This window comes from Lissotriton vulgaris, chromosome 2_1 (assembly GCF_964263255.1).
Source record: "Lissotriton vulgaris chromosome 2_1, aLisVul1.2, whole genome shotgun sequence".
NCBI lineage: Eukaryota > Metazoa > Chordata > Amphibia > Caudata > Salamandridae > Lissotriton > Lissotriton vulgaris.
In genome coordinates this window covers 799,500,540-799,526,676 of record NC_141687.1, presented here as the reverse complement: position 1 = coordinate 799,526,676, position 26,137 = coordinate 799,500,540, and the positions used below count along the sequence as shown (strand labels likewise).

The 26,137-nt window shown below is 45.2% G+C and overlaps 1 protein-coding gene across 2 annotated transcripts in view; it reads left to right on the top strand.

Annotated features, from left to right (window-relative positions):
- Positions 1-26,137, top strand: part of LNPK (lunapark, ER junction formation factor) — a 646,398-nt gene that overhangs the window by 424,298 nt on the left and 195,963 nt on the right. For both annotated transcript variants that reach the window (XM_086956173.1, XM_086956174.1), the window contains exon 9: positions 1,514-1,729. In XM_086956173.1, coding sequence (XP_086812299.1) covers positions 1,514-1,729 — 216 coding nt within the window. The remainder of the gene's footprint in view (positions 1-1,513; positions 1,730-26,137) is intronic.

The window sequence follows — 26,137 nt, the reverse complement described above, 5'->3', positions numbered from 1 at the left end:
TGTGACGCGGAAGGAGGAAGCAGATATAAGCTGTCTGTTGGGGTGGTAGGGGGTGATCAGAGAATGATTAATGGTGGCCCCCTTTTTCCGGAAGGCACAGTGGGCGATACACAGGCACGTAAATTCGATTATTTTCTTGACTGGGAGCCAGTGGAGAGCTTAGTTCTGTTTTGACAGGGAAGTGACGGGCAATCTGGAGAAGGGTTTGCGCAGCACAGTTCTGAGTGACCTTGAGCTTGTTTAGAGTAGCCTGGGTAGAGGGTATTCCCAAAGTCCAAACGGGATAGAATAAGGCCCTGGGTCATAACCTGCCTCGCCTTAAAGGGTAGTAGGGGGGGGGGATTTTACAGCTGAGCCTGCGTGTATACCAAAGCAGGTGGCTGAAAGTTTGACTGCTTGGTAATTGAAGTTCAAAGACTTATCCAGCCAGACACCCAGGCTCTTGATTGTGTCCTTGGATGTAGGGGCAGGTATAGAATTTTCCAGTTGAATGAATATTGCATTATTCTAATAAAGTTTGATACAAATTTGTTTTAAAAAGTAAAAAATGTGCTTTGAAGATGGTGGGAAATGGAGATTTTAGATCAAATGGAAGATAGTACCAGTTTGTAAGCCTAAAGATTGGCAATTTTGACGTCCATCGAGCTCCATGTGGGACATTTATGAAGATTTTAAATGTATTGCAAAGCATCAATATTCCTGAATTTCATTTTAAGCAAGTTTGAGAGAATGTGTTCCGAAAAATGTGCTATAAGTAGAGTGACATCAGTTCCTGGATTCGAAAACTCATCTAAATCTTTGTGAGGAATATATTCATAAACCGGAAAAGCATGTGAAAGGTGAGATCCAGCGTCAATCTAATAATTTAACTGACACTATCTGAAACTTCTTAATTGCATAACTTGGTAGGTATATGGTTGTACTGACTGGATTTGTTAACTTAGACAATTATGATGCTTTAAAAGGGAACTACAATGATTGAAAATTAAGACTCCCTGTTTTTGAACTTGGATGGAAGCTATTAGTGTGGGGAAACTCCAGAGTCTTTAACATTGTGTACCCTTTTGTCCCCATCCAACACTTATCCCATCACTACAGTACTGTCCTTTCAATTTTGTGCAGTCTTCCATGTGAAGCATAAATTACATGGGGCGATTTCCTGGCCCCCAGACGTGGTTGGGGATGTTGCCTAGCGCCACACTTGGAATACCTTGGCAACAGTGGGAGTTTAAGGCGTTTGTCCAAGATCTGTATGCAGGATTGGGATCTCAGTATCCAGACCCATGCCGTCAAGTACACAGTGCTATATTCCCATTCCTTTTGTTCATATTATTTCTGATTGCCAATCCTCAGAAGATTCCCATAACAGCAGTGGTAGAAAAAATGTAATTGACATTGTTAGAGAAACATTTATAGTACATGTATCTCTAAATGTTGTATTGTTAAGAAGGGCTATTTGCAATAGATTATTTCAATATGTTTGTGTAACACTTTGTCACATGTTTTTCGTCAGAACTTCGCCAACGAACGGTTGGACAGAGAAATCTTAGTGCATCCACTCCAGCCAATCCTAACCTGGGATCTCCACAAGCGCCGACATTGCAGGCGACGTCACCTGGTGTCCCAAAAGACTCTTCAGCCCCTGGCGGCCCCCCTGAGAGAGCCATGCAGCAAGTGATGCAATCAAATGCGTTAGCACGACGGCCCGGATCCCCGATGCTTGGAATGGGTAAACGGCACTTTGTGTTATTTACAGTTTACTCTTCTCTCTCGTTGCCAATAAAATAGGTCCTTCCAGGCAGCATTCATAGCGTTAACATTTCTTCTGAAAGAGCAGAGCGGTTATCTGATTAAGCAAGACTTCCATATTGAATTAGCCATAACTCTTTACAGCTGGCACCTTATGATCCTGAAAGCTATTGCTGTTGCTCGTTTAATTGTTATGTCGTCTTTGTTTAAATGGCAATAAAACGTTGCAGTAGCCTGTCATCAATATGTAGCATACCTTTTATGTGCGAACTATAGAAGCGCCGATGATTTATATAAATTGGATATTAAGGCAAAAACATCCAGTGTTATGAGGCTTAGACAAAAACCCCATATATTTTGTAAATGTGTTCATTAAAGAACGAGCATGTTGTCGAATTTGCGTTAGTAGGAGAAGAACGGAGCTGCCAGTTTTGTTTAGCCCTGCTATCCCGGAGAGACTTAAACAGCCACTCTTTGCTCTCTATGTGCTGTTTTATGATCTGTGTATCTCATGGTTTCTGAATTATCGTGTTACAGTTTGTTGGAAAGTTCAAAGATCAATGGTGATAATTATATTTCGACCAGTTCTTGCTATAAACCAAAAGGCTTGTGTTCAGCTAAGTAAAAAATAATATAGATATAGGTGTGTGTGTGTGTGTATGTATGTATATATGTGTGTGTATATATATATATATATATATGTATGTATATGTGTGTGTATATATGTATATGTGTGTGTGTATATATATATATATCGCAAAGAAAGCACTCCCACTTCCACTGAAACGGCGGCGAAGAAAGAGAAACGAACCACTTCTTCTCTCAGGCAAGATGTTTATTTACAGCCTAGCAGCAGTCAAACAGATGACGCGTTTCGGGCTTTGGCGCCCTTGTTCACATAAAGGCTGTGAATGAATTTCGCCATTTTAAATGATATGCCCTTCCCACCAAAGTCACATGTTCCACAAGTTAATGAAAAACATAGAAAACAGACTTCATGATTCGAATACAATCGATATCATATAAATAATCATTGGCGCCAAAAATTTCATATTAGCATCAAACACCTTCCGCATTTCCCATTGTAACGGAAAATTGTACTCTTATCGGCAGATGTTAATCAAAGATAATACACTTTGAAATTCCAGTCATATTCTAATGAAAGAACTGCTTTTGGCACTCTAAAGATTCCTGGATAAATCCAAATACCATTATAAATAGTATCAAAAATTCATTATAGCTGCATAAATGCATATAATCACTAACAGACCTGTGATTTTAGTTTGGAAGGAATGTGCAAAAAATATATAAAGTGCATAGCAGAGCTAATCATAACAATTATTCTACAAATATATACTATGTGAAATAATTAAGTGTATGTGATGAAAAAAAGGTTGCATAAAGAAATACATTTTGCAACCCAGCTCCGGCTGAGATATAACACTAAGTAACACAGAGTGAGATATGTTGAGGGGTGCCACCAGCTAATTTTTAAGAGTTCCCCTTTAAAACTCAGAACACATTCTAAGTTTAACTTCTTCTCAAAGTATGCAGTCACAACAGTACAACATGTCCTACCTATATTGCAATATCTCTGCCGAAGTATAAATAAGTGAAAACCCACTACTAATCACCATGATAAAAGGTTTGTCCCGGATCACTGATCATTCTTATCTTGACCACGGAATTTACCAATACCAACACACTCAAAAAAATTTTTTATATACAATATCTAGAATTCGATCAGAAAACAGAATCAAACGAATCTATACGATATCAACATTCACTGCTCCGGGTTACACACAGAATACCTATTTACAAGCACGTATACATGTCTTCGGTGTTGTTCAGACCGTTTGGGCATTTGCTATCGAAGTTAAGGATAAACTTGGTCTCTAATTTTCTAAGCAAAGCCTCTCTATTCCCACCTCTGCAAAGTTTAGGTACAGCTGATACCACATAGTATGTTAAACAAGATAAATTATTCCCATGAACCTGTTTAAAGTGGCGCGCCACTGGGTAATTGGGATCATTGTGCAAAATGGCACGAAGATGTTGAAGGATTCTCTCATGTACCTGTAACTTTGTGCTTCCGATGTAATTGAGCCCACAGGTACAGGAGAGAACGTATACTGCAAATTCTGTTTTGCAGTTATAGTTTCCCATTATCTTGTGTGGTGTGGGACTGAATGGAGTGCAGTATTCTGTTGTGTTCACCCCGAACTTGCACACCCGACAAGATGAGCATTTATAGAAACCATCTTTGGGTTTTAACCAATTGGGTTTAGTTCTTATTTCAGGGCTGGTAGGATCTAACACAGCTCCCATGTTTCTGGCTCTACTGAATGTTATGGTGGGGCTAGATGGCAGACTCATCCTCAAAACGGGGTCAGTAAGTACTATTCCCCAGTTTTTATTGATGATGGATCTGATTTTGCGTTCGTTCTCACTATAGGCTGTGATTAATCTAGGACATTGGGCCTTGTCAATTGTCCCGGGATTAGCTGGAAGATCAGGTGGAATATCCGGGACGGGCTCCTCCGCTATAGCAGCTGGAAGTAAGCTCGCTCTAGATCTGGAAGATGTTTTATTTAGAGCTGATGTTAGAATCTTTTCTGAATAGCCTCTAGCTCGCATGCGACGCATGGATTCTGCAGCACAGATGTTGAATTCAGTGTCAGTGCTGCATATCCGTTTTAAGCGTAGCAATTCCCCGTAGGGGATGCTTGCAATCAGATGCCAAGGATGATGGGCACTGGAGGCATGGAGTGTGACATTGCCAGCGGTGGATTTTCTGAATAGGGTGCTTTCTATTCTCCCATTAGCTACATACAGTTTGACATCCAGGAATTCCAAGCTGGAGTTGTCTATGTGGTGGGTAAAGTGGAGATTCAGATTATTAACGTTGATGGTTTCAATGAATTCCAGTGCCTTTTCTTTACTACCACGCCACACGATGACAATGTCATCGATAAACCTGTAGTAGTGTACAATGTTTTCTTCAAAGATGGAAGAATAGTCCCTTTTGAGCACCTGCTCCTCCCACCAGCCAACGTGCAAGCACGCATAGCTCGGGGAGAAGCAAGCGCCCATAGCCACACCCCTTAGTTGCTTGAACAACTCCTTTCCGAATAGAAAGAAGTTGTTATTGAGACACCAGCTCATCATGCTGACCAGGGCCTTGTTGTGCTGGTAGAATTCGCACGGTCTTTGGTCCAAAAAGAATTTAACAGCTGATAATCCTGCCTGGTGATCTATACTGGTGTACAATGATTCTATGTCTAATGAAATTAGATACATCCCATCTGACCATTGAATGTTTTTGATTTTACTAAGGAAATCACCTGTATATATATATAATGATATTTGTGAAAACTATTTTTTGTGTTCCAGAATAAAATCAAGGCAGCTGTGGTGCCAAATCTTAAAATGATACATTTGTAGCTTAAAAATACAAGTTTTAAACATTGTAGGATTCAGCTGTCTTTTCTGTTCTCATGAGCCGGTACAACGCAATGACAAATACGCAATACTTGTAACAAAATTTTGCCGCTGTCCCTGGAAACCCAAACACCAGAAACTACTTTAAGCTGATTAACTTCAGCTTGGGCATTGACTTTCGGGAGGTGGTGTACCCATCCCAAACTTGTAGAGTGAGGTGAGTTGAATGTCGATCTCAGCCAGCACAGGTGTCTCTCACAATGAATGTTCTGAGTAGGGTTATTATTTTGAAATGTTTTTATTACTGTTCTGAAAATAATGCTCAGTTACTTAAAGAAGTTAATTGCGTCAATTAATCTTCTCAAACCGCGTCCCTGATATACTCAGACTCTGCTGTGTTTGCACTTACTAAGCAATCATGAGGAATTGCAATTATAAAATCCCATTTAGCAACCAGTAACTAGAGAATGTTTCAAGAGTGATCTTGCAGCTCAAGTTCCATACCTGGTTATGGTGATCATGAATGGGTACCGCATTTCTGGTCATGCTCGATTTGCAATGGATTATAGTCTGGGGCTGCAAGCTGTTCGCGCTAGAGATGTGAGGGGAGAGAGGTAGTCTTTGAGTGCAGAGTACGTCCATGTTCAGCAGTGGTGGTGCATTTATCCGACATTCTGGTGGTAACTCATTGAAAGGGAGGATTCTGGGGGTTTACTTTAACCAATCCTAGTTTGACTACATTATAGACTTGAGAAAGAGCAGTTGGAATCGGACTTAAAATGAATGAAGCATACTTCTAGAGCATAGTTACATAAGTCCAGAGTGCCCTGGTAGCGTTGAGGGCACAAGGAGACTCTTAGACGGGCTACAGTCCAGTCTTATGAATTTTCTGTAAACTTGAAATTTGGCATTTGAAAGGTTTATGAGGGGAAGGGGGTTTTAGTGCTCGGCTGCCAGATTATAAAAGGCTTCTTTTGCACTTGGAAGATGGAAAGGTTGGTGGCCAGAATTTCTGCTTCATAGTATAACCCAGCTTTGAACCGTAAGAGCAGAGGGGTCCTTTGGTGCAGTGCATAATGGATAAAAGAGCCTTGAAGTAGGGGGCTGCTTAGCTACTTGGTGCCAGTGCAGAGCCTTGAGATGATTGAATATAAATAATAGAGCACAGAGTAAGACCATGTAGAATAGAACACGAGCCACAGAGTTCTAAGCCTGTTGGATTAATTAATACTATTAGCAGGGAGCACGATATGAAGTGTGTATGTTGTAACGATGGCCTAGAACTGTCACCTGGACAACCAACTTATGGAAAGTACAGCCAGCATACACCGATTAAAAACAGCTGCCAGAAACTTATTCATTTAATTGATGAACAAAACCGAAAAGAATCACACAAAACAGACGCCTTGCACGATCAACAGGAACAGTCAAACTCAACTTCCTGGGTCAGTAAGCATAGAGTCAAGATAACTGTAGGGCCCCAAATACCAGAGCCTTGGATTTGTTATTGTTTTAATTTCAGACAGTTGTGCTGCATTCATGTAGCTAATGTCACCAGGACAAGCTCTGAAATGATCATGGGCTTCACAGGAAGATTCATTGAACACAGTTTGCAACTGTCCACATATCGCATTGCCGTAAGACCATCTGATCGGATGAGGACAATTCAGAAACTCAGTTGTGAGTCAAAAAGATTGTACCTCAAGGATGATCCCTGAGGAACTCAGCAGAGAATATATTTGGCTCCAGACTTGAAACTGGGTGGATTAATATCCACTGACCATTTAAACAGAAATTAGGTTAACCAGCCCGAAGCCTAACCCTGTATGCCTAGAGAAATGACACTGGTTCAGGGCAGTTCTGTTCCTTGATCAAGAATCTGGAGTAATCTACTATTTCCATTCGGACTACTCCTATTTTATTGTGGAGGCAATTCTGTACTTGCACTGGATCTAAAATATAGTTTGCTAGTTGGCTATGTACATCAGTTTCACATGAAATGGATCTGAAATTACCCAAGACGTAAGGATCCACTGCCTTTTAAAAAAAAAAAAAAAAAAAAAAAAAAAAAAATTTTTAAATCAAGTGGAACAGTCTTGTTTTTTTCCAGGCAGAAGATCTTATCGCTGTAGGAGCAAGTGACTGAACAGTGTTGAAGTATGAACAAAGCACCGTGGTCAAGTTGAGATCCAAACTTGATGCTGATAGCTAGTTCCAAGGTGTCTTCGTAGGACAAATGTTAGAAATGTATGTCTGCCTTAGCAACGGCCTTTATACCAAAAATCAGGTTATGCTAATGTGACCTGTCGCATCTTCAAAGATTTAGAATGAAGGCTGAGATTTCTCTAAAAAAAGTTGGCTATAGTCTGACAAATATGTTAGCCGACAATAAGAGTTGTGATGACTGTTTTCTAGACGTGGGACTAACGTGCTATATACTTCAAATCAAATGACGTTATCCATACATCTCTCAGCGTTCCCAAATCATGTGTTGGTTGATCATAACCCTAAAACGTAAGTTACTTTTGTGACTACATGATGACTTACTAATTCCCTGAGGGACTAAGGAGCAGTCTAAGTGCAATAGAGTGCTGGCTTTTCCGAATTGGACTCTGAAGCAGTGCTAACACAATACATTGCCGTGAAGAAGCCCTTGTATGGCGAAACGGGTTGCTTTGCCTACTAGTTACTGAAGTTAATGAAATAACCTTTCTGCTTACTCGAGAATACAGATTATGGAATATTATTGAACATTGAAACATCCTGTTCAGATTGTATTGCCTCATCTTTCTATTGAAATTGTATTTGAATTATGGCCATGTGGCAGCTGGTCGGTTTAGGCGGGCAATACACAAGTTGCGACACATACTCATGTATTGGGACTATACTGAGTGGTGCAGTTTTTTAGCCTTGCTGCCTTTCTCTGCCCTCAATATGAGTTGTGACTTTGGAATGAGAGTTGCTTGAAAATAGAAGGCTTCCAGAGTAGAGTTGGAATCTGCATACGTTTACCAGCAATTAAAAACTGAAGTTATTAGTTTTTTGTAGAATTTGATGGTGCTTTAGTATAGTGTTCTCTCCTTACAATCGTGTTTAACTGCTGTTAGTTTGTCGTTGAATCCTGGAAAGGAAGGGCTTTGCCTAGAGGAGTTTAGCCTGTTGGGTTAGGGGAGCTAGCTTATCAGAAATATTATCAAGGCACTAAAGGCAGAAACATTGGTATTCATTTTAAGAGACCTTAATTTAGGTCATATCGTTAAAAGATTGAGAATTAACTTGGGACCTGGACCTGACCTCTTGGGTACAGAAATATGGTGAGGGAAAATTAGATAAATGGTGCTTCAAAATGTTTGGTCCACTCAAACTGGCTGATGCAATCTCCATTCAATTTCAAGATGAACATGTTCGATTAAGAGTTTTATGGGGGGCATAGTGTACCAGGCTATTACTCCTTGCATTAAACCACAGACTGAGAAGCTATCCATGAAATAAGATGTCAGGTCAGCCGAGGTAATCTTTGCAAATGTTATGGTCACCAAGAACAGTAAAGTCAGTGTATTCAATAATGCAACGGAAGACAAAAATCCCCCTTAAGGTTGATGTAGGTTCCGGCATAGTCAGGATGGCAGTAGATAAACAGCCAAAGAAAAGGTAGGTGTACAGTTGATTCTAAACCAGAACATTTCAACAAGAGTGCAGTGATAAAATATATTTTTAATCTTTAAAAAGACGAGTAATAGGTAAGTTCTGTCTGAGCGTATCTTTAAGACACAGACCCAGTTTTGATTGGAAGATTACATCTTAGTTTCCGAAAGCTACAAGCTCAGCGAGTTTTGTTGTATGCGTATGAATGGAGAAGGTGCATAAAAGAGCATTCTTAGAGCTTTATCATGACCATGGAGATGTGTTACTAATTGTCATTATTTTCCACTTGGGATGGACTAGAGGTAGTAGTTTGGGCCAGAGCTACATACTGTGTTTACTCTACTTAAGTTCCTTCGGGATTGAAGTTCCGTAGGGCTGTAGGAAACATGAGAAGCCACTTTGCCGAGAGTGTAGCTTTGGACACAACTGGCACACTGTCAGACTTGTCTTTTATGTTCCCACTACACTTGAAGTGTTAAAAGCCATCAAATCTGTCTTCACTGGCAACGTAGCATAATGGGCAGGTGAGTGGTAAGCTTGACACTGCTTGAGAGGTCGCTTGTTGGCATTTGCATTCAGAACAAACTCCGTTCTGGACTCTACTAGATTACTGTAAATTCAAAGTGCACTCACACACTTGGTTAATTATGGCTGAGAATGGATGCCTCTTTCCTCTGTGTGTTCTGATGTGTGGCACTGATAGTGCAAGTGGTGTAATTGTATGGGTTTTTACCATAAAAACCCAGGCACTCTCCTTAATCTATTGGCCAGCAAGGAATGGGTAAATAACGTACCTATCAAAACATTTTTTTCTCCCCAAGTGTAATAAATTCAGACTTTTGTCTATCCGTTCTGTGGCGAAATAGGAATTGTGTATGTTTGAAAGCTTATGCAGATCCCCCTATTTGTTCTGGCTGTGGACAATGTCTCCAAGGTACCCTTATGCTCTGTCCCATTTCTGGATCTGTTGGACTGATCGGTGGGATACAGGACTATCAAGTAGATGGGGCATGTGAGCTCTTTTGAGAGGAATGCAATGAAATGAGCCCATACCGCATCAAAATATTTAGTATTGTATTTCAGTGACCAAGTGAGCTTCTCTATATAGAAAAGTTCCTAGATGTGCTACAACCAAGACCTATGGTTGCGTCTTATCTGTACTCCATAATGAGATGGCCACTCATTTCACTGTGCAGAGGGCCAGCTACATTTGTTTCCCTTTCAATGAATGCAAGGGGCAGGATTAGTGGTCAGTGGTCTACTAGCAAATGGTTTTGCCACTTCTTTGGTCACCCAGTGTCTAATCAGTACATAGCACAGCCTCTTTTTCTCTGGAAGGGCGAGATCTTACTTGAGTTGTCCGAATGAGGTTATTCCTACCTAGTAATGGACTAGAGTCCTCTACAAACCCACTTCTTGCCATTTAACGAACCCTTCTTTGAAGGTCGAAGGTAAGTATGTGGGTTGCTTATGATGGCGGTAAGTGGTGATTGAAATTGCGTTTAAAAGTTCTTCTTGCCACTTCGTCCCACACTGCCATGATGGCCCTTGTTACTGGGTAAGAATACAAGCCCCACATACCCACTTTTCTGGGTATTGAGGAAACTTTCCAGAAATGGGTCCCAGCTATAAGCTGATCTATTAAACACTATTTCTTAGTTGTATTTGTGTCTGCCTCGCTTTATCATATATCTGTTGGGCTGTTTGATAATACTGCATACATTTGGAAGGCCCACATCTTCCACACCCAGATGTTTAAATGAAATATGTTGGGCCATTCAATGTGTTTAATCGACCCAAATGAAATCTTCTGTCACTCCCTACAGTTTCCTCAGGGTTGTTGGATGGGGGCTGCAGAGGGGACGGAGCTCATTTTGAGAACAGCTATTTTGTCCAGTTTGAAAGGACCGTATTTCTGCCAGTATAGCAGATCTTAGTATATGGTGCGTAGGAGGTTTTTGTTTACAGTATCAGCTACCTGGGAAACAGCTAGCGTCTTCCCGAGGTAGTGAACTGATTGTTTGGCCCATTCAGTGTGGAGCTTCTGGAATACTTGAGCTTGTTTTGTTATGTACCCAAGCTAGCCCATGTTGTGAAGCTGCTCATTTCTTACTATGTCCTATTTTTCACATTAACATTTCTGCCGTGACCGTCTGTACATTTTTGCATGCATGACAGTGTTTGATTAGTTTCTCTGAAACTACTTTGTTTACACATCTAGCTTCGCACAATATCATGCTGCCTTGAACATCATGTACAAGGGTCTTCTATGCACTATGTTCAAATGTCATTTCTATCTTCATCTACCGGGTGACAGGGTTATCTACATGTCCATAACATCGCTAATGCACTCATAGCAAGGCTGCTATCTATTATAAATAAATAGGATCCCATAAGATTAGCATAGCAGGCACTTCAGCTGACAGAGGGTTGCTGGCTGCATGCTGAGATTTCACCACGCAGCGGTCTGACATTTTGTGGAGGATGTCCAGGTTGTGGCCAATACATGGTCCTTAATTCTCTCTCACCAGGTAATGGGGTTGGGTCGTCCCTTGGGGAGATTCTGGGCTCTACACCTACACACACTCTAGGTACACTTAAAATTTGGCTTGTATAGTAGGAGTACACCTGATTACTGCCTTGTTTATATGCCAGCATATATACACTGCTTTAGCACCATGGTAGAGCTGTACCTACTATTTACTTTTTGGGTGCTTGTAATACCTTTCAACTGCTTTTGTCTACTGATTATCGCAGCTCATGCATTCTATACAAGAATAACGTTGGTTCAATAAATATATTGACAATGTTCCACTATGTATTCTATATATTTCTGTGAGCACAAGAGACAGAGCGAAAGGTTCTGGTCCGTTTCTACGATCCCTGTGGGTTCAGGGTTGTCCTGTTCAGTGGTTGCCAGAAATCATTTGCTTTCTGGTATCATTTGCTCATATATTTTTTTATATATACTGGTAAACATCTCTGAGCCAAGTTCCCATTTGATGTTTTAGAATGTCCTGCAATTGCATTGAGAATATGACCCATTCGCAAGACCCTGTGGTTTGGAACCTTAAATCCCGGGATAGACTTGGTAAACTGTGAAGCCGCTCAAGCTTTTGTAGCTTGTGAAAGCTGACTTCCATTGACTTCAGAGGACCCAGGTGTTCCTTTTTGAAGTTGACCTGAGGCCCGACTGATTGAGACCTGCTGGGAAGATCTACCCGTGGAGCAGAGCTCAGCCAAGATCACAGCATCAGCAAACCATCTGCCAAGGGAGACCACGAAGCAAGAGTACTATGAGAAGAAACCAAATTGAACATTTGTTGCATCCCCTCCTTTGCTCATTATTGTACAACCCATTGCAATTTGACATTTTGCAGATGGACTTGATTTTTGGGCTGCGAGTGTGGACTGGCAAATGCAGACTTCTACCTGCCTGTGCTTTGACCCCCCATCTCCCATGTTGAGGACAAATCTTAGACTTGGGTAAGGCCTCTACATCTTGTCCATATCCCCAGACACGCATGTTGGAGTGCTGTCCAATATATAGGCATGGATGTGCTAGTTATGTAATTATTTTGTCTCTGCAACCCCGTTAGGGCATTACTAGTTCAACCCCTTGCACTACCCAAACTCCAGTTTCTTCCTGTAGCCCTGTGGTCAGAGACTTGGGATGACCTCTAAGTTCCCAGGTCCCTCGACAGACCCATCTAGAGAGGTCTCTGATGCAACCCTTTAAGACCAAATCAACTGTTAAATGGTCAAAACTCCACATTTCCTTTGTCTCAAATCCATACACTCCCTTAGCAACCATAAAGGAAGCCTTTCTAGTGATCCTTTGGACTGTGAAATAGTAGTTTTTAGGATTTTGAGGGCAACCATCAATTTATGCAGCACCTTCTACAATTGCTGAGCTAGGTGTCTGATTTCTGGGAATTTGTGGTCACACTGTTGTAGCACTGCCAATTTGAAGATATGGTTGCTAAGAAACCTGATGTCTGTAGTACAAGTGGCCTGCTAAGTTTGGGACACTTTCCTTGCCTGCTACTGAACCAATGCTACAGAGAATATTTAATTAAACATGAGTGCAGCGATGCTCCACAGCCGCATTGCTGTGAGAATGCTGCTTCAGATCAACCTTTCTCTAATGAACAAGAAAATGCTGCATCTGTGCACTTTTCGATACATCAAGGAGAATGTTGTCTACCTCAGCCATCCCAGATATGACGTGCATGAGCCTTGCCTCCCGAGAGAGGGTTACTTTTATTAATTAGGAAATGTATTTCTCTAGTCTGTGAAGGACTAAGGCAGAGCCTTATGTTCCTTTATCATGCAGGGAGTAGTCCTCTTTGTTAGGTTGCAAATGCATGCTACACAGCTGTGCCTGATTAAGCAGTGAGAACATTTCTAGGCCCTGAGTTTAAGCTTATTAATTTCATCTAACACTCCTATGCTCTCTGAAGTTGTGAGCCAACGCACCTAACCTGCTTTTGGTCTTCCCTCCTAACCTTTAGTCTTGATAATGACTCATTCCTCCAAACTCAGTAATCCCAGACTACAGGGAAATCTCAGTCAAACTCTGTATGAAAGGATCACATACTTAGTGGGGCATAAAAATATTGGATTGGAAAGTTGGTTACACAATTTTTAAATGCCTTACTCCTTTCTCTTGAAGTCCCCTTTTTCAAAAATGTGAAATTTGCTTTTATGCATCTTTGCAATTTAGGTTTCCCCCATGTCTACTGACACCAAGAGAAGGTTTCTATAAATGTATGTCAACTTTATAAGAACACACCAAGGTTGTATTTGTGTCTCATGCGACGCATCATGCATCATTTGAGTCCTCTTTAGCTCTTCTCGCCTGGGCTGGAGGCATCTGGCTGTAATGAATCTGACGCTAGAGCTCCCCAATCTTTGTCTTCCACCCATATGTCCTCTGGGAGCTTAAATTGGTGTCTTGGAAAAGTTGGTCTTCTTAGTTGCCATCACCTGTGCAAAGAGTGGTGCAGTTATGAATCCTACATTGGTCTCTGTCAGTGCACGGTAGTCATCAGAATGGAGTTACCTTTAATTATTATTTGAGTGTAGAGTGAATTCCACTGTAATTAATAAATCTACAAACCCATCTTCTTGCACCTTCTCTCCTCGCCAACTGTTTTGTTGGACATGCCTTGTTCTTTTACCTGAATAAGACTAAGGAATTTTGTTCCTCCAACCAGCTATTTAATATAGTGGTGTAGTTGTAGACAAAGTTGCCTCTTTTGCAAATTGGAGAACTTCAAATTAGGTCTTACTGCCTCTTTCACGTGTTCCCTTCTGCAAAGATCTGCATACATTGACTAAACAAGTCCTGTTCAAGTTCTGTTGTCTAATAGGCATGCATGTGTCAAACACAAGAACATCTTGATCAGAGGTTTTTAACTTTTTGACTTCTGTGTAACCCTACTAGAATCCGGGGACCCTAATTGAATCATTATTGGAATGCGGGACCCCCACTGAGTCATTACTCAAAGCCGAGACACCAACCAAAGTTATTTGGATTATTTGAACAAAAAAAAATAGACACAAGAATTTATTAAAGTAGTACACAAATTATGAACTATTTAAATTCACAGATCTAACCAATAGAAATTCAAATTTTAATGGGAAGGTTGGAGTTTTTATAAATGTAGCTGAGGCCACCCATCATTTGTATTCTATTCGATCACTTGTACTAACTGCTCCCATGAATCAATCGGAGTATACCAACTTAATATTTAGGCACAGATTTCAAATTCCTTCACACTTGCATAACATTTAAAAAATGTCAGTTTTATATTTTCCTTTTTTGTATATACGCTTTATTAATCTGTTAAAATGTAATTTTCCAAGCAGTCTCAGATCCCTTGGCTAGGCTTCATGGACCCTCAGAGGTCCCCACACCAGGTTGAGAACCACTGATCTAGGTGGTTTGGCCAACATGCTTTGAGACAATGCTCTCTATTCATCCTATAAGAATCGAGCATAGGCCTGCCCGGTTACATGGGTGAATTGTTATTTAAAAGCACTGCTTTCACATTGCTTCGGTTATATCCCCTTCCATGCTTGTTTTCTTCTTCTGAGGAATCTTTCCTTGGATGGTGATAGGAAAGAGCCAAAACACAGAACTTAAGTAATCTTAATCATCACTTAATTACAATGCGTATTTCTAATATTTGGAACAACTTTTGTACAAGCCCTTGATCTTTAAACTGGTAGGCAAGTGAGGCCCTGTTTGTGGATGCGTGGATGTCTATTGTTTGACAATAAATGAGTAGTGCCTGCTGCTCACAGCTCTATGATACCTTTGAAAAGCTAAATGGGAAGAGTAGGGCATCTTTGACTAGTAGAAACGGAGTATACACGAAGGTCATTTTCACACAGCTATGGCTGCAAAGTGTGATAAAAAAAGACAAATGTCTACTTTTGTACGCAATCAACAAGGTTTAATGGGTTCTTTTAAATCAAGCCTCGTCCTCTAATGCTCAGGAGAAAAAGGGTTCAATGGTGAAGGTGCCAACACCTGAAGGGTTCAGCCTCCATAATGCTCCTACTTACATTGTGTAACACCCAAAGAAACAAATTGATATGATGGTAAATCAATCGTGAGATTGATGACTTCAGGACAGCGCACGTGTTATTCATATAGCAGGACTAAATGTTAAAGTACAATTTCTTTTGATTTTTCTCCTGCTTGTCCAAATGCAACTAGTGCAAGCTGGAGAGAGACTATATTATAGTAGGACAGAGCTACAAGGCACACTTTTCTGTTACCTCTGAAGCCTAAACTGGCAACATTTTATATAGCATTAGCATAAAAAAGCAAACTGTTCTTGTTAGTAGGACATGTATGGGCGGGGCAACTACAAAGATGGATGAAGCCTGTTTCTGCTCATGTTTCTTTGTATTAATGATATAAGTCTTAGAAACTCAAGATTGATGCGTTTAACCGTAGATTACAATATCCACCAGGCGCCAGACTAAATCCAGAGACTTTTCTTCAGCAGTGCTCCTGCGTATCAGTAGGTGGCACCATGTGGCTCTGTGCTGGATCCTGAAGTGACGAAGCAATGCTGCATGTGAATGCCACCCAGGCAGGCTGACGTCTGTTTCTTTTTCTGCACTGTTTCTAAGCCATGATACACCTTTTGAGCCTATGCATAATTGCTCACTGTGCCTCTTGACCCGGATACTTGTCTAACTCAATGCAGTTCCGTCAGATTGTCATGCGAGTGACTTGAAGTCACAATCTGAAAGAAACGCGTAGTGATAGATTCCTTACCTTAGAATTACCTCCAAGCGTCAGAGTGTATCCGGAAAGTTTTCTTCAGCAGTCCCCCTGCACGTCAGTAGGTGTCATCGTGCGGCTCTGCGTGCGTCGTTTGCACCGGGATGACGTCGTTGGAGGTACTTGGAAGCGCCCACGCACGCTGACGTAAGTTCTTTCTTTTTCTGCGCCAGCAAGCACAGATCCGGGAAGAGCTAGTACCCCCAGTCACTTTTTGACTGAGTTTTTGTGGCCTTTTGGCTTATCTTTTTGAGTCGTTCGACTCCTGGTGTCCTAAGGATGCCCGGCTTCAAGAACTGTGGGGACTGTCACCTCATGATGTCGGTGACGGAACCACAACGCATGTGTCTCTACTGCCTGGGTGCGACCACGACCCCAAGTCGTGCCTCGACTGCCCGGCCATGGCGCCGAAGACTTTGCGGGAGCGGTCCCTAAGGCTGCTGGAAGTCTGGCAGTCTGCTCCACACACTCGAGGTCCAGGTTCAGACCCCAGACGACACCGGTTGACCTAATAACACTTCCACCACAACCGACGTCGCCCGCTCCTCGGAATGACTTCGTACCCAGGTTCAGCCGGACACGGTGCCGGATCGGTGCAGATTCAGGCGCCGATGGGACACTTTTTGCCCTACGTCCCTCCTCCTTATTTTGAGCCTGTTCCACTGACATTGGAGGAAGGGGAGGATTGGGAGGAGTCGGAGGACCCTCTTGCACAGGAGTGTACTTATGACCCGGAGTAGAGGACTTGGGGGAAGCCAGTGGTCTCAATACCTCACCTGACCATGGCATGCTGTCTCCTCCTACCATGGCTACGGAGGAGGGAGCCAGTTATGCAGTGGTGTTGCGTATGGCGACTAGGCCCTCCACCTCGTCCTCCCTACAGTGGCCGCAGTACTAACCTCCTGACAGAAGTGCTCCATCAGGTGGCAACCTCTTCGGAACCCTTGCTGCCCTTTAATGAAGCACTGTATGACGTTGTTTTGGGCACCTGGTCCAGGCCTAACACAGGGGCTCCCTTGGACAGGAACGTGGCCTGACGTCATCCACCGGCTCCGTGCGAACCCCTTTCTCTCCCAACACCCCACCCCTGAGAGCTTGGTTGTCCAGGCCTCTACTTCCTAGAACGCATTCCCTTCCACCCCTCCGGATAGGGAATCCAAGAAGCTGGAACAGCTTGACAAGAAGCTGTTTTCATCTGCCAGCTTAGGGCTGCAGTCGGTGAACACCGCATGCCTCTTAGGCAGCTGTTCCCACTCTCTGTTGGACACTGTTGCGCAGGTGTTGCCCAACTGCCCAAAGGAGACCCAGTCAGTCCTCTCCCAGGCTATTGCTGCTGGGAGAGACGCAGCTAAGTTTACCATAAGTTGTGGACTGGACACCGCCGACTCGCTGGGTAGATCGATTTCCACTACGGTGGCGCTTAGGCTTCACGTCTGGCTGAGGACAACTGGCTTCTCAGGTGATGTCCAGAACACTCATGGACATGCCCTTTGATGGCATTCGCCTCTTTGACAAAGCAGACAGTGCGTTGGAGCGCTTTAAGGACTCCCAGGCTAGGGCCAAGTCCTTGGGCCTGTCTGCCACTCTGCCTCCTCCGCCTTCTGCTTTTCGCTCCTTTCGTGGCCACGTTTGCAGGGCCACAGGCTGGTGCAGCGCCAAGGGGGCCATCGAGCACATTCCGATGCCAGAAGTAGGTTGTGGTTGTTACTCCCACTACTTTCTGGTTCCAAAGGAGGACCAGGGCCTGCGGCTTGCCCACAGGCACTACGTGCAATTCACGGTGGGCAACGAGCTCTTTCAGTTCACCGTGCTCCCCTTTGGCCTTACCAGCGCCCCCTCAGGTGTTCACGAAGGTGGTGGCGGTGGTCGCAGCTCATCTGCGCAGATTGGGGGTTTCCATCTTCCCCCTATCTCGATGGCTGGTTGTGGAAGGCGGGCTCGCCCCAGACAGTCATATCTCACCTCCAGAACGGCAGACCTCCTGCATTTGCTGGGGTTTTCCATCAAAGTTGCACCTGATTCCCTCACAGAAACTCATCTTCATCGGAGCAGTTCTGGACTCTGCGCAGTTTTGGGTTTATACTCCTGAACAGCGAGTCCAGGATATGATTCCGATCTTTCTGGCTCTATCCCGGGTTTTGGTCAGGATGACCCTCTGGCTACTGGGCCTGATGGCCTCCTGCATCCTGTTAGTGGATCATGCCAGATGGCATATGTGGGCTCTGCAGTGGGACCTGAAGTTCCAGTGGGCACAGCATCAGGGCAACCTGTCCGATCACGTCCAGATCTCGGAGGGCGCTGCACGACAATTGCAGTGGTGGCTCACGGATCGCGATTGGGTCATTGGCAGATCCCTTCCCCTTCCCTAACCGAGGCACACAGTGGTGACGGACGCGTCCCTTCTGGGATGGGGCAGCCACATGGGAGAGGTGGAGATCAGAGACCTCTTGTCTCCGGCGGAGTCCCGGCTCCATATCCACCTTCTGGAGCTTCGGGTGATCCGACTTTCATTGAAGGCATTCCTTCACCCTCTGACGTGGGGAGGGTAGTGCAGGTGTTCAAAGACCACACCACCGCCATGTGGTACTGCAACAGACCGGGCGGGGTGGGGTCGTGGATCCTATGTCAGGAGGCTATGCGCCTCTGGGCATGGCTGGAACATCAGGGCATGTCCCTGATGGTTTAATTCCTGGCAAGTTCTCTGAACGCCAGGGCGGACGAACTCAGCCGTCGGTGCATGATGGATCACGAATGGCGTCTGCACTCGGACGTGGCACAAAGTCTCTTTCAGCAGTGGGGAGGGCCTTGGTTAGATCAATCCGCCACTGAAGAGAATGCGCAACGTCCTCAGTTCTGTGCGTTGGAATTTTCAAGGTGGTTCTCGCTAGGCGATGCTTTTTGTTGCGAGTGGAGTTGCGGTCTACTATACGCCTTTCCGCCTTTACCACTTCTACCCAGAGTACTTAAGATCAAGCGCGGCCTGGCCCAAGTTATTCTTGTGGCTCTGCAACTGGGCTCAGAGTATGTTATCCCGAGCTACTCAGCATGGCGTTTTATCCCCGTTCAGTCTTCCTCTTCGGGAGAATCTTCTGTCGCAGCAGCTGGAGAGGGTTCTCCACCCAAACCTGTCCAGCCTCCACCTCCTTGCGTGGAAATTGAGTGACGGCAGTTGACGTCTTTCGACCTGCCTCCCGAAGTCTGTGATGTTAATTTGGCAGCCAGACATCCCTCCACTAAAACTGTATACGCATGCAGGTAGCATTAATGTGTGGCATGGTGCACAGCAAAGGCTGGGAATCACCTTTGTGCCCCTCTTTCAGAGGTCCTTCTATTTCTCCTATGTTTGGCCCAGCAGGGCTCTGCTCTAGGTACTGTCAGGGCTATCTCTCGGCCATTTCAGCCTTTTTATGGCTTCCAGATCAGCCTTCCCTTTTCAAGTCCCTTGTTGTAAATAGATTCTTAAAAGGCATTACTCCTCTTTACCCTCCTGTTCTTTTCATAATGCCTCAGTGGGACTTGAATCTTGTTCTAACTTATCTGATGTGTGCTCCCTTTGAGCCACATGTTATGTTAAATGAAACTTATATAGCGCACTGACACCAGAGGTTTCCTGGCGCTGAATGACAGAGTGAGTGAGTGTAAGGTCTGGGGAGGCAGAGTTAGCCTGATGAGGGGAAGAGGAGGGTTTTGAGCAGTTTTCTGAAATGAAGAAGGGTAAGGCTGGACTTGATGAAGAGAGGGAGAGGGTTCCAGAAAGCAGGGGCTAGGTGGGCAAAGCTACGGCCACCGAATTTCTTGGTTTTGACTTCACAACTGTCCTCTTCATCTTCTCACTTTAAAGACTGCTTTCCTGGTGGCCATCACCTCTTCCAGACCAGGGAGAGACCGCCATGCTCTTTGTTCTAAGCCTCCATTTCTCTGAGTCCACCTAGACAAAGTTCTTCTGCGGACTCCATCTTTTCTGCCAAAGGTTGTCACTGCTTTTTACACCTGGCAGAAAATCACTTTGCCCTCCTTCTTTCCGCCTCCGCATCCCTCAAAAGAGGAAGAGAGTCTCCTCCATCTGGACCCAAATCGTGCGCTCTCTTTCTATCTGAACTGCACACAACAGTTCCCGGTTGATGATCAGCTCTTTGTTGGCTACTTGGGCGCCAAGAAAGGTCGGGCCGTGCACAAGCAGACATCTCTCGGTGGGTCGTTCTGTGCATTATGGCTTGTTTTTCTTTGGCTAAAAAGGAGCCTCCAGTGGGGCTGCGAGTCCATTCTACCAGGGCGTTGGCATCCAGTACTGCTTTGGGACGGGGCGTTACCTTGCATGACATCTGTCAGGTAGGTGCGTGATCTTCGCTGCACACGTTTACCAAGCCTTACTGCCTGGACAGCCAAGTCCGGTGGGACGGCTTCTTTGACTGTTCTGTTCTCCAGGACTGTCTGGTGCGATCTTGGTTCGCAGACCCACCACCGTGGTTGGTATTGCTGGGGTATCTAATCTAAGGTAAGGAATCTATCACTAGTTTCTTTTAGATGCGCAGGTTACTTACCTTCAGTAACAATTTATCTGGAAGAAACATTCGTAGTGATAGATTCCTTACCGCCCCACCCATCCTCCCTGTTCTACTAACTGATTTCAAGGGTTAAGGTCATCCCTTTCAGGGCATTAGGTTCGAGGCATGTGGGCTGCTGAATTCATATCTGTGCATAGATCGCCGCCTAGTGTTGGGTCCGGATGATTGCACATTGTTGTCCTGGAAGAGTCTTCGAAGTATCACAAGATAGGTGACTCCTCCCCTGGACTACAGTGCGCATGGGCATCCTCTCCATCCTCAGATTGTTTTTTTCCGCCATTGGGTTCGGATTTATATTTGTTAACTCAAGTTCGGATTCAATAAAAAAATTTCTTTTGACCAAAAGGCCTTTAGTTATCGTCGGTATTGTCTTTGCGATTGGTGCCCAGTACTTGTTCCAGCTCTGTCCCCGAGCCGGACGTCAAGAGGAGCCGCATGGCTTTTCGGCATCATGGAACGGAGCCCATTCAAGAGCTGTCCCATTTGCAACTCCAAGTATCCTCACATTGATGTCCACCCGGTGTGCAACAAGTGCCTGTCTTCGGATCACGACGAAGCCAGCTGTATGGCTTCTTCTCGGTTCCGCTCCAAGAAGACTATTCGCCTTCGACGAGCAGCGCGGAAGGAGGCTCAGTAGATGGCACCTGACCCGGTGAACATCTTCGATGCCGAAGATGAGGGAGTCTAGCAGGAACTTCAAGGAAACCGGTCTGATCCTGCATCGGAGATCGACTCCAGTTACGACGCAGATTTGGAAATGGTCGATACTGAAGACGTCGTCGACTAGGTAGGAGACGATGATGAGTCCTTTGGGGCCGTGGAAGATAGCTCGAGCGAGGAGCTAGGTCCAGCCGTTAGTTTGGGGGGCGCAACCAAAACACTCTAAGGCTCAGGTCGAGGGATCGTCACATGGCCTTACCCAAGATCATACGCTTGGATCTACAGCCTCGCTTTAAGTCCCGGCTTCGGACATTTCTAAGGAGCCATCGGTTGACCGATCGAAATCGAAACCAAAAGCATCGGTGTCTACAAAACAGAAAGCACTGGACACTAAATCGAAACCGAAAGTGCGTATTACTTTGGTCGGATCGAAGACCTCTGAACCATCGGCACCGACAACACAGAAGAGTGTTATCGACCCGGTGAGGTCGTTAAAGGGTATCTAGCCGAAGACCGGGGCACCGAAGAAACTGGTCAAGGACGTCGACCCGAAGAAGTTGGCGCCGAAGGCCGTCAACACAAACAAGGGACTCGAAACTCAGAAAGTTCTCGATCCTAAGCGTCGACTCGACAAGGCTAAAAGCAGTATGGACCTAGAGTCCACAACTGGCAGTGGCTCAAAGGAACCAGTCGAGTCAACACAGCCATCCGCCTCTTTTTCCAAGCAAGTGTCTGACTCGCTGAAACGCATTAAAGAAAAGGCTACTACTGTCGGACCGAAGGCTACTCCACCCCCGAAGCCGGTCAGTAAACCTCCAAAGTCGTCGGCACCCATCCAGTTCACGCTTCCGCCGAAAGTGGTACCTAAGGCGTTCGCCCCTAAGACGGGCGTCGAAGCAACCAAGAAGGTGTCCATGCGGCCGAAGCCTACAACTACGGAAGTGGCCACCAAGCATAGACAGCCTCGGCCGGAAGATCAGTCGAGGCAATTCATCGACGCTGAGACGGGTAGACTTTCAATTTTCAAGCGAAAGATTGCCCCAGAACAGCCTATGGAGTCATATAAAGCTCCATTAAAGAAAGAGGGATTCTGCTACGTCACCTATTCTTTTTGAACCTATAACACCACATGGACAAGACACTGCTCCGATCTCACCCACATACTCAGATGTGGAAGTCGGGGATGGTGGCAATGAGGATTACAGTTATCCTGTAGACACTGATCCAGAAGATCACACTGAACCCTGGACAGACACTGCTGACCCAGGGGATGCACAAACTGCCCCAGACAGTCATGTCTATGCTATTAAAACCTCGCCTACAGAAGACACGGCTGCGTTTAATGCACTTATTGAGAGGGCAGCAAAAAATCATGATGTCCAGCTCCATGCTGACCCTATTGAAGAGGATTTTTTGTTTGACACGTTCTCAACCTCTGAGAGAACTGTCAAGACTCTACCCATGCTAAAAGGTGTCCTGAAACATGCTGGAGACATCTTTAAGGAGACCACAAGGGCAAGGGTAATAAACCCCAGAATTGAGAAGAAATACAAACCAGCACCTGTGGACCCTACGTATATCAGGGGACAGTTGCCGTTGGACTCTAGTGTTTTCCAATGCCCGGAAGAGGGCGAACTCGCAAACAACGGGTGATGCTCCTCCCCCTGACAAAGAATCTTAAGTGCTAGAAGCATCAGGGAAAAGGGTGGCAGCTCAAGCGGCCAATATCTGGCGAATCTCCAACACGCAGGCACTCTTAGCCAGATATGACAGGGCTCATTATGATACACTTGAAACCCTGTTACAACACTTGCCAGATGAGTATAAGGAGGCAGCAGAGATTCTAATACAAGAAGGGAAACTTATATCAAACGCGTCGATTAAGTGTGCGCTGGACGCAGCAGACACTGCAGCCAGGGCGATTAATACAAGTGTCCTGTTAAGGCGACATGCCTGGCTGAGAATCTCCGGTTTCAAGCCCGAGATACAAACCACCATACTCAATCAGCCAGTTAACCCTGATCACTTATTTGGCCCAGAGGTGGACACCACCTTGGAAAAAATAAGGACACAGACTGCAAAGTCTATGGGGGCTCTACAGTCGCAGCAGTTCAGGGGTGGTTCCTTTCGTCGCTCCAACAATAGAGGAGCTTCCGAAGGCCAGCTGTCCCAGTAGACACAATACAGTAAAGGAGGCACGCACCCACCTACAACAAACACAGTAGGGGTGGCTATCGTAGAAACCGCACCAAGGGCAGAGGTCGTGGAAACAGCTCCCGATCCTCCGCCACTAACAAACAGTGACGTCTTGTCACTGCCCCGACCATCCCACACCGGTCGGGGGGAGACTACAACAGTTCCTGCCGGTCTGGAAATCCATCACTACAGACAGGTAGGTGAGGCAACTTATCCAGTACGGTTATTGTCTGGAGTTAACATCCACTCCACCCAACATACCCCCAAGACACCGTCCTATGTCCACAGAGCATTTACAATTATTGCACAGCAGGTAGTCCGCATGCTGCAAAAAGGAGCCATAGAGCTCGTGCCTGTGGAAGAAAAAGGTACAGGGGTGTACTCGCTGTACTTCTTGATCCCAAAAAAGGACGGGTCCCTCAGACCCATACTGGACCTCAGGCCCTAAACCAGTACATTCTCTCAGAACACTTTCACATGCTCACATTACCGCAGGTTCTACCGTTACTCAGTCAGGGAGATTTCCTCGCAACATTAGATCTGAAGGATGCATATTTCCATATACCGCTACACCCGTCACACAGAAAATACCTCCGGTTCACCATTCAGGATCAGCATTATCAGTTCAAGGTCCTCCCTTTCGGAGTGACAACAGCACCCAGGGTGTTTACCAAGTGCCTGGCGACAGTGGCTGCACACCTACGGAGAAAGAACGTTCACGTCTACCCTTATCTTGACGACTGGCTTATCCAGGAAAAGTCGGCCCAGCAATGTGCCGCCCACATGTCCCACACCATTCACCTTCTTCACGATCTGGGGTTTTCACTGAATTATCCAAAGTCCCACCTTCAGTCTGCCCACGTACGGCAGTATCTGGGCGCGACAATAGATACTCTGGCAGCCAAAGCACAGCCAAATTCAGTGAGGATCAGCAGCATGCAAGTGCTGATACAAAAATTCAAACCACAACACTCACTTCCAGCACGAGTGTTCATGCAGTTGATGGGCATGATGGCCTCCTGCAGCTTCATAGTCCCGCTCGCGAGACTACACATGCGTCCGCTTCAGGAGTGCTTAGCACGTCAGTGGAATCAGGCTCCAGACAATTGAACGACCTAGTGTTGGTGACCGGTCGCGCATACAACTGTCTGCATTGGTGGCATCCACAAAACCTTTGCAGGGGCCGACCGTTCCTGGAGCCTGTGCCACAGATTATACTGACAACGGACGCATCTCTCCAGGGATGGGGAGCTCATGTACTCCACTACACAGTGCAGGGACTATGGACAGCACAGCAGAGGAAGATGCACATCAACCTTCTGGAACTGATGGCTATCTTCATGGCGATGAAAGCATTCAAGGTACATTTGTGCTACAAGGTTGTGTTCCGGACGGACAACATGACGGCCATGTACTACATACAGAAGCAGGGAGGTACACACTCTCCACAGTTGTCTCATCTGGCTCAGAGCATGTGGAAGTGGGCCATTCAGCGGAACATCTTCCTCATGGCGGAACACCTCCCGGGCAAGGACAATCAAATGGCAGACCTGCTCAGCAGGTACAGCCTCCAGATGCACAAGTGGGAGATACATCCATCAGTACTCCGACCGTACTGCCAGCAGTGGGGTCATCAAGAGATAGACCTGTTCGCCACAAGGGAAAACGCAAAATGCCGAAGCTTTGATGCCAGGTTCCCACACCCACAGTCGCAGGGAAATGCAATATGGATGAACTGGTCAGGCATATTTGCGTACGCTTTTCCCCCAGCACCTCTGATACCGCTGGTGGCAGGCAAGCTGAAGCAACACTCGATGACTCTCATCCTGGTTGCTCCGACGTGGGCACTCCAACCATGGTACACCACGTCTCTAGAACTCTCCGTGGTACCGCATCAAAGGCTGCACCTCACGCCCAGGCTTTTGACTTAGATAGGTGACATTCAGCATCCAGATCCGCAACAGCTCAACCTGGCGATCTGGCTCCTGAGGTCTTTGGCTACCTCAACCTGCCTCCTGACTGTATGGATATCATAAGGGAGGCAAGAAAGCCCACCACTAGAGCATGTTATGCTGCAAAATGGAAGTGGTTTGTCATTTATTGTGCCGACCACAACATTAATCCACTAGATGCATCTACTCACGACATTATTTATCTGTTACATCTGTACAAATGCAATCTGGCCTCTGCTTCCATTCGTATACATTTGTCCGCAATAGCAGCTTATCTCCAAAACAGGCAGCATCTCTCACTTTTCAGAGTGCCTGCCATCAAAGCCTTTCTGGAGGGACTCAAACGAGGTATTCCTCCCAGACACCCACCAGCATCTGTATGGAACCTAAACGTGGTCCTCACCAGGCTGATGGGTCCACTTTTTAAGCCTCTACACTCATGCGAGATTCAATTCTTGACGTGGAAAGTGGCTTTCCTAATAGCAATCACATCGCTACGACGAGTTATAGAACTTCAGGCACTATCTATCCAGGAGCCATTCATACAGATTCACTCCAACAGGGTGGTACTCCGCACTAACCCTAAGTTTCTGCCTAAAGTGGTTTCACAGTTCCATATGAAT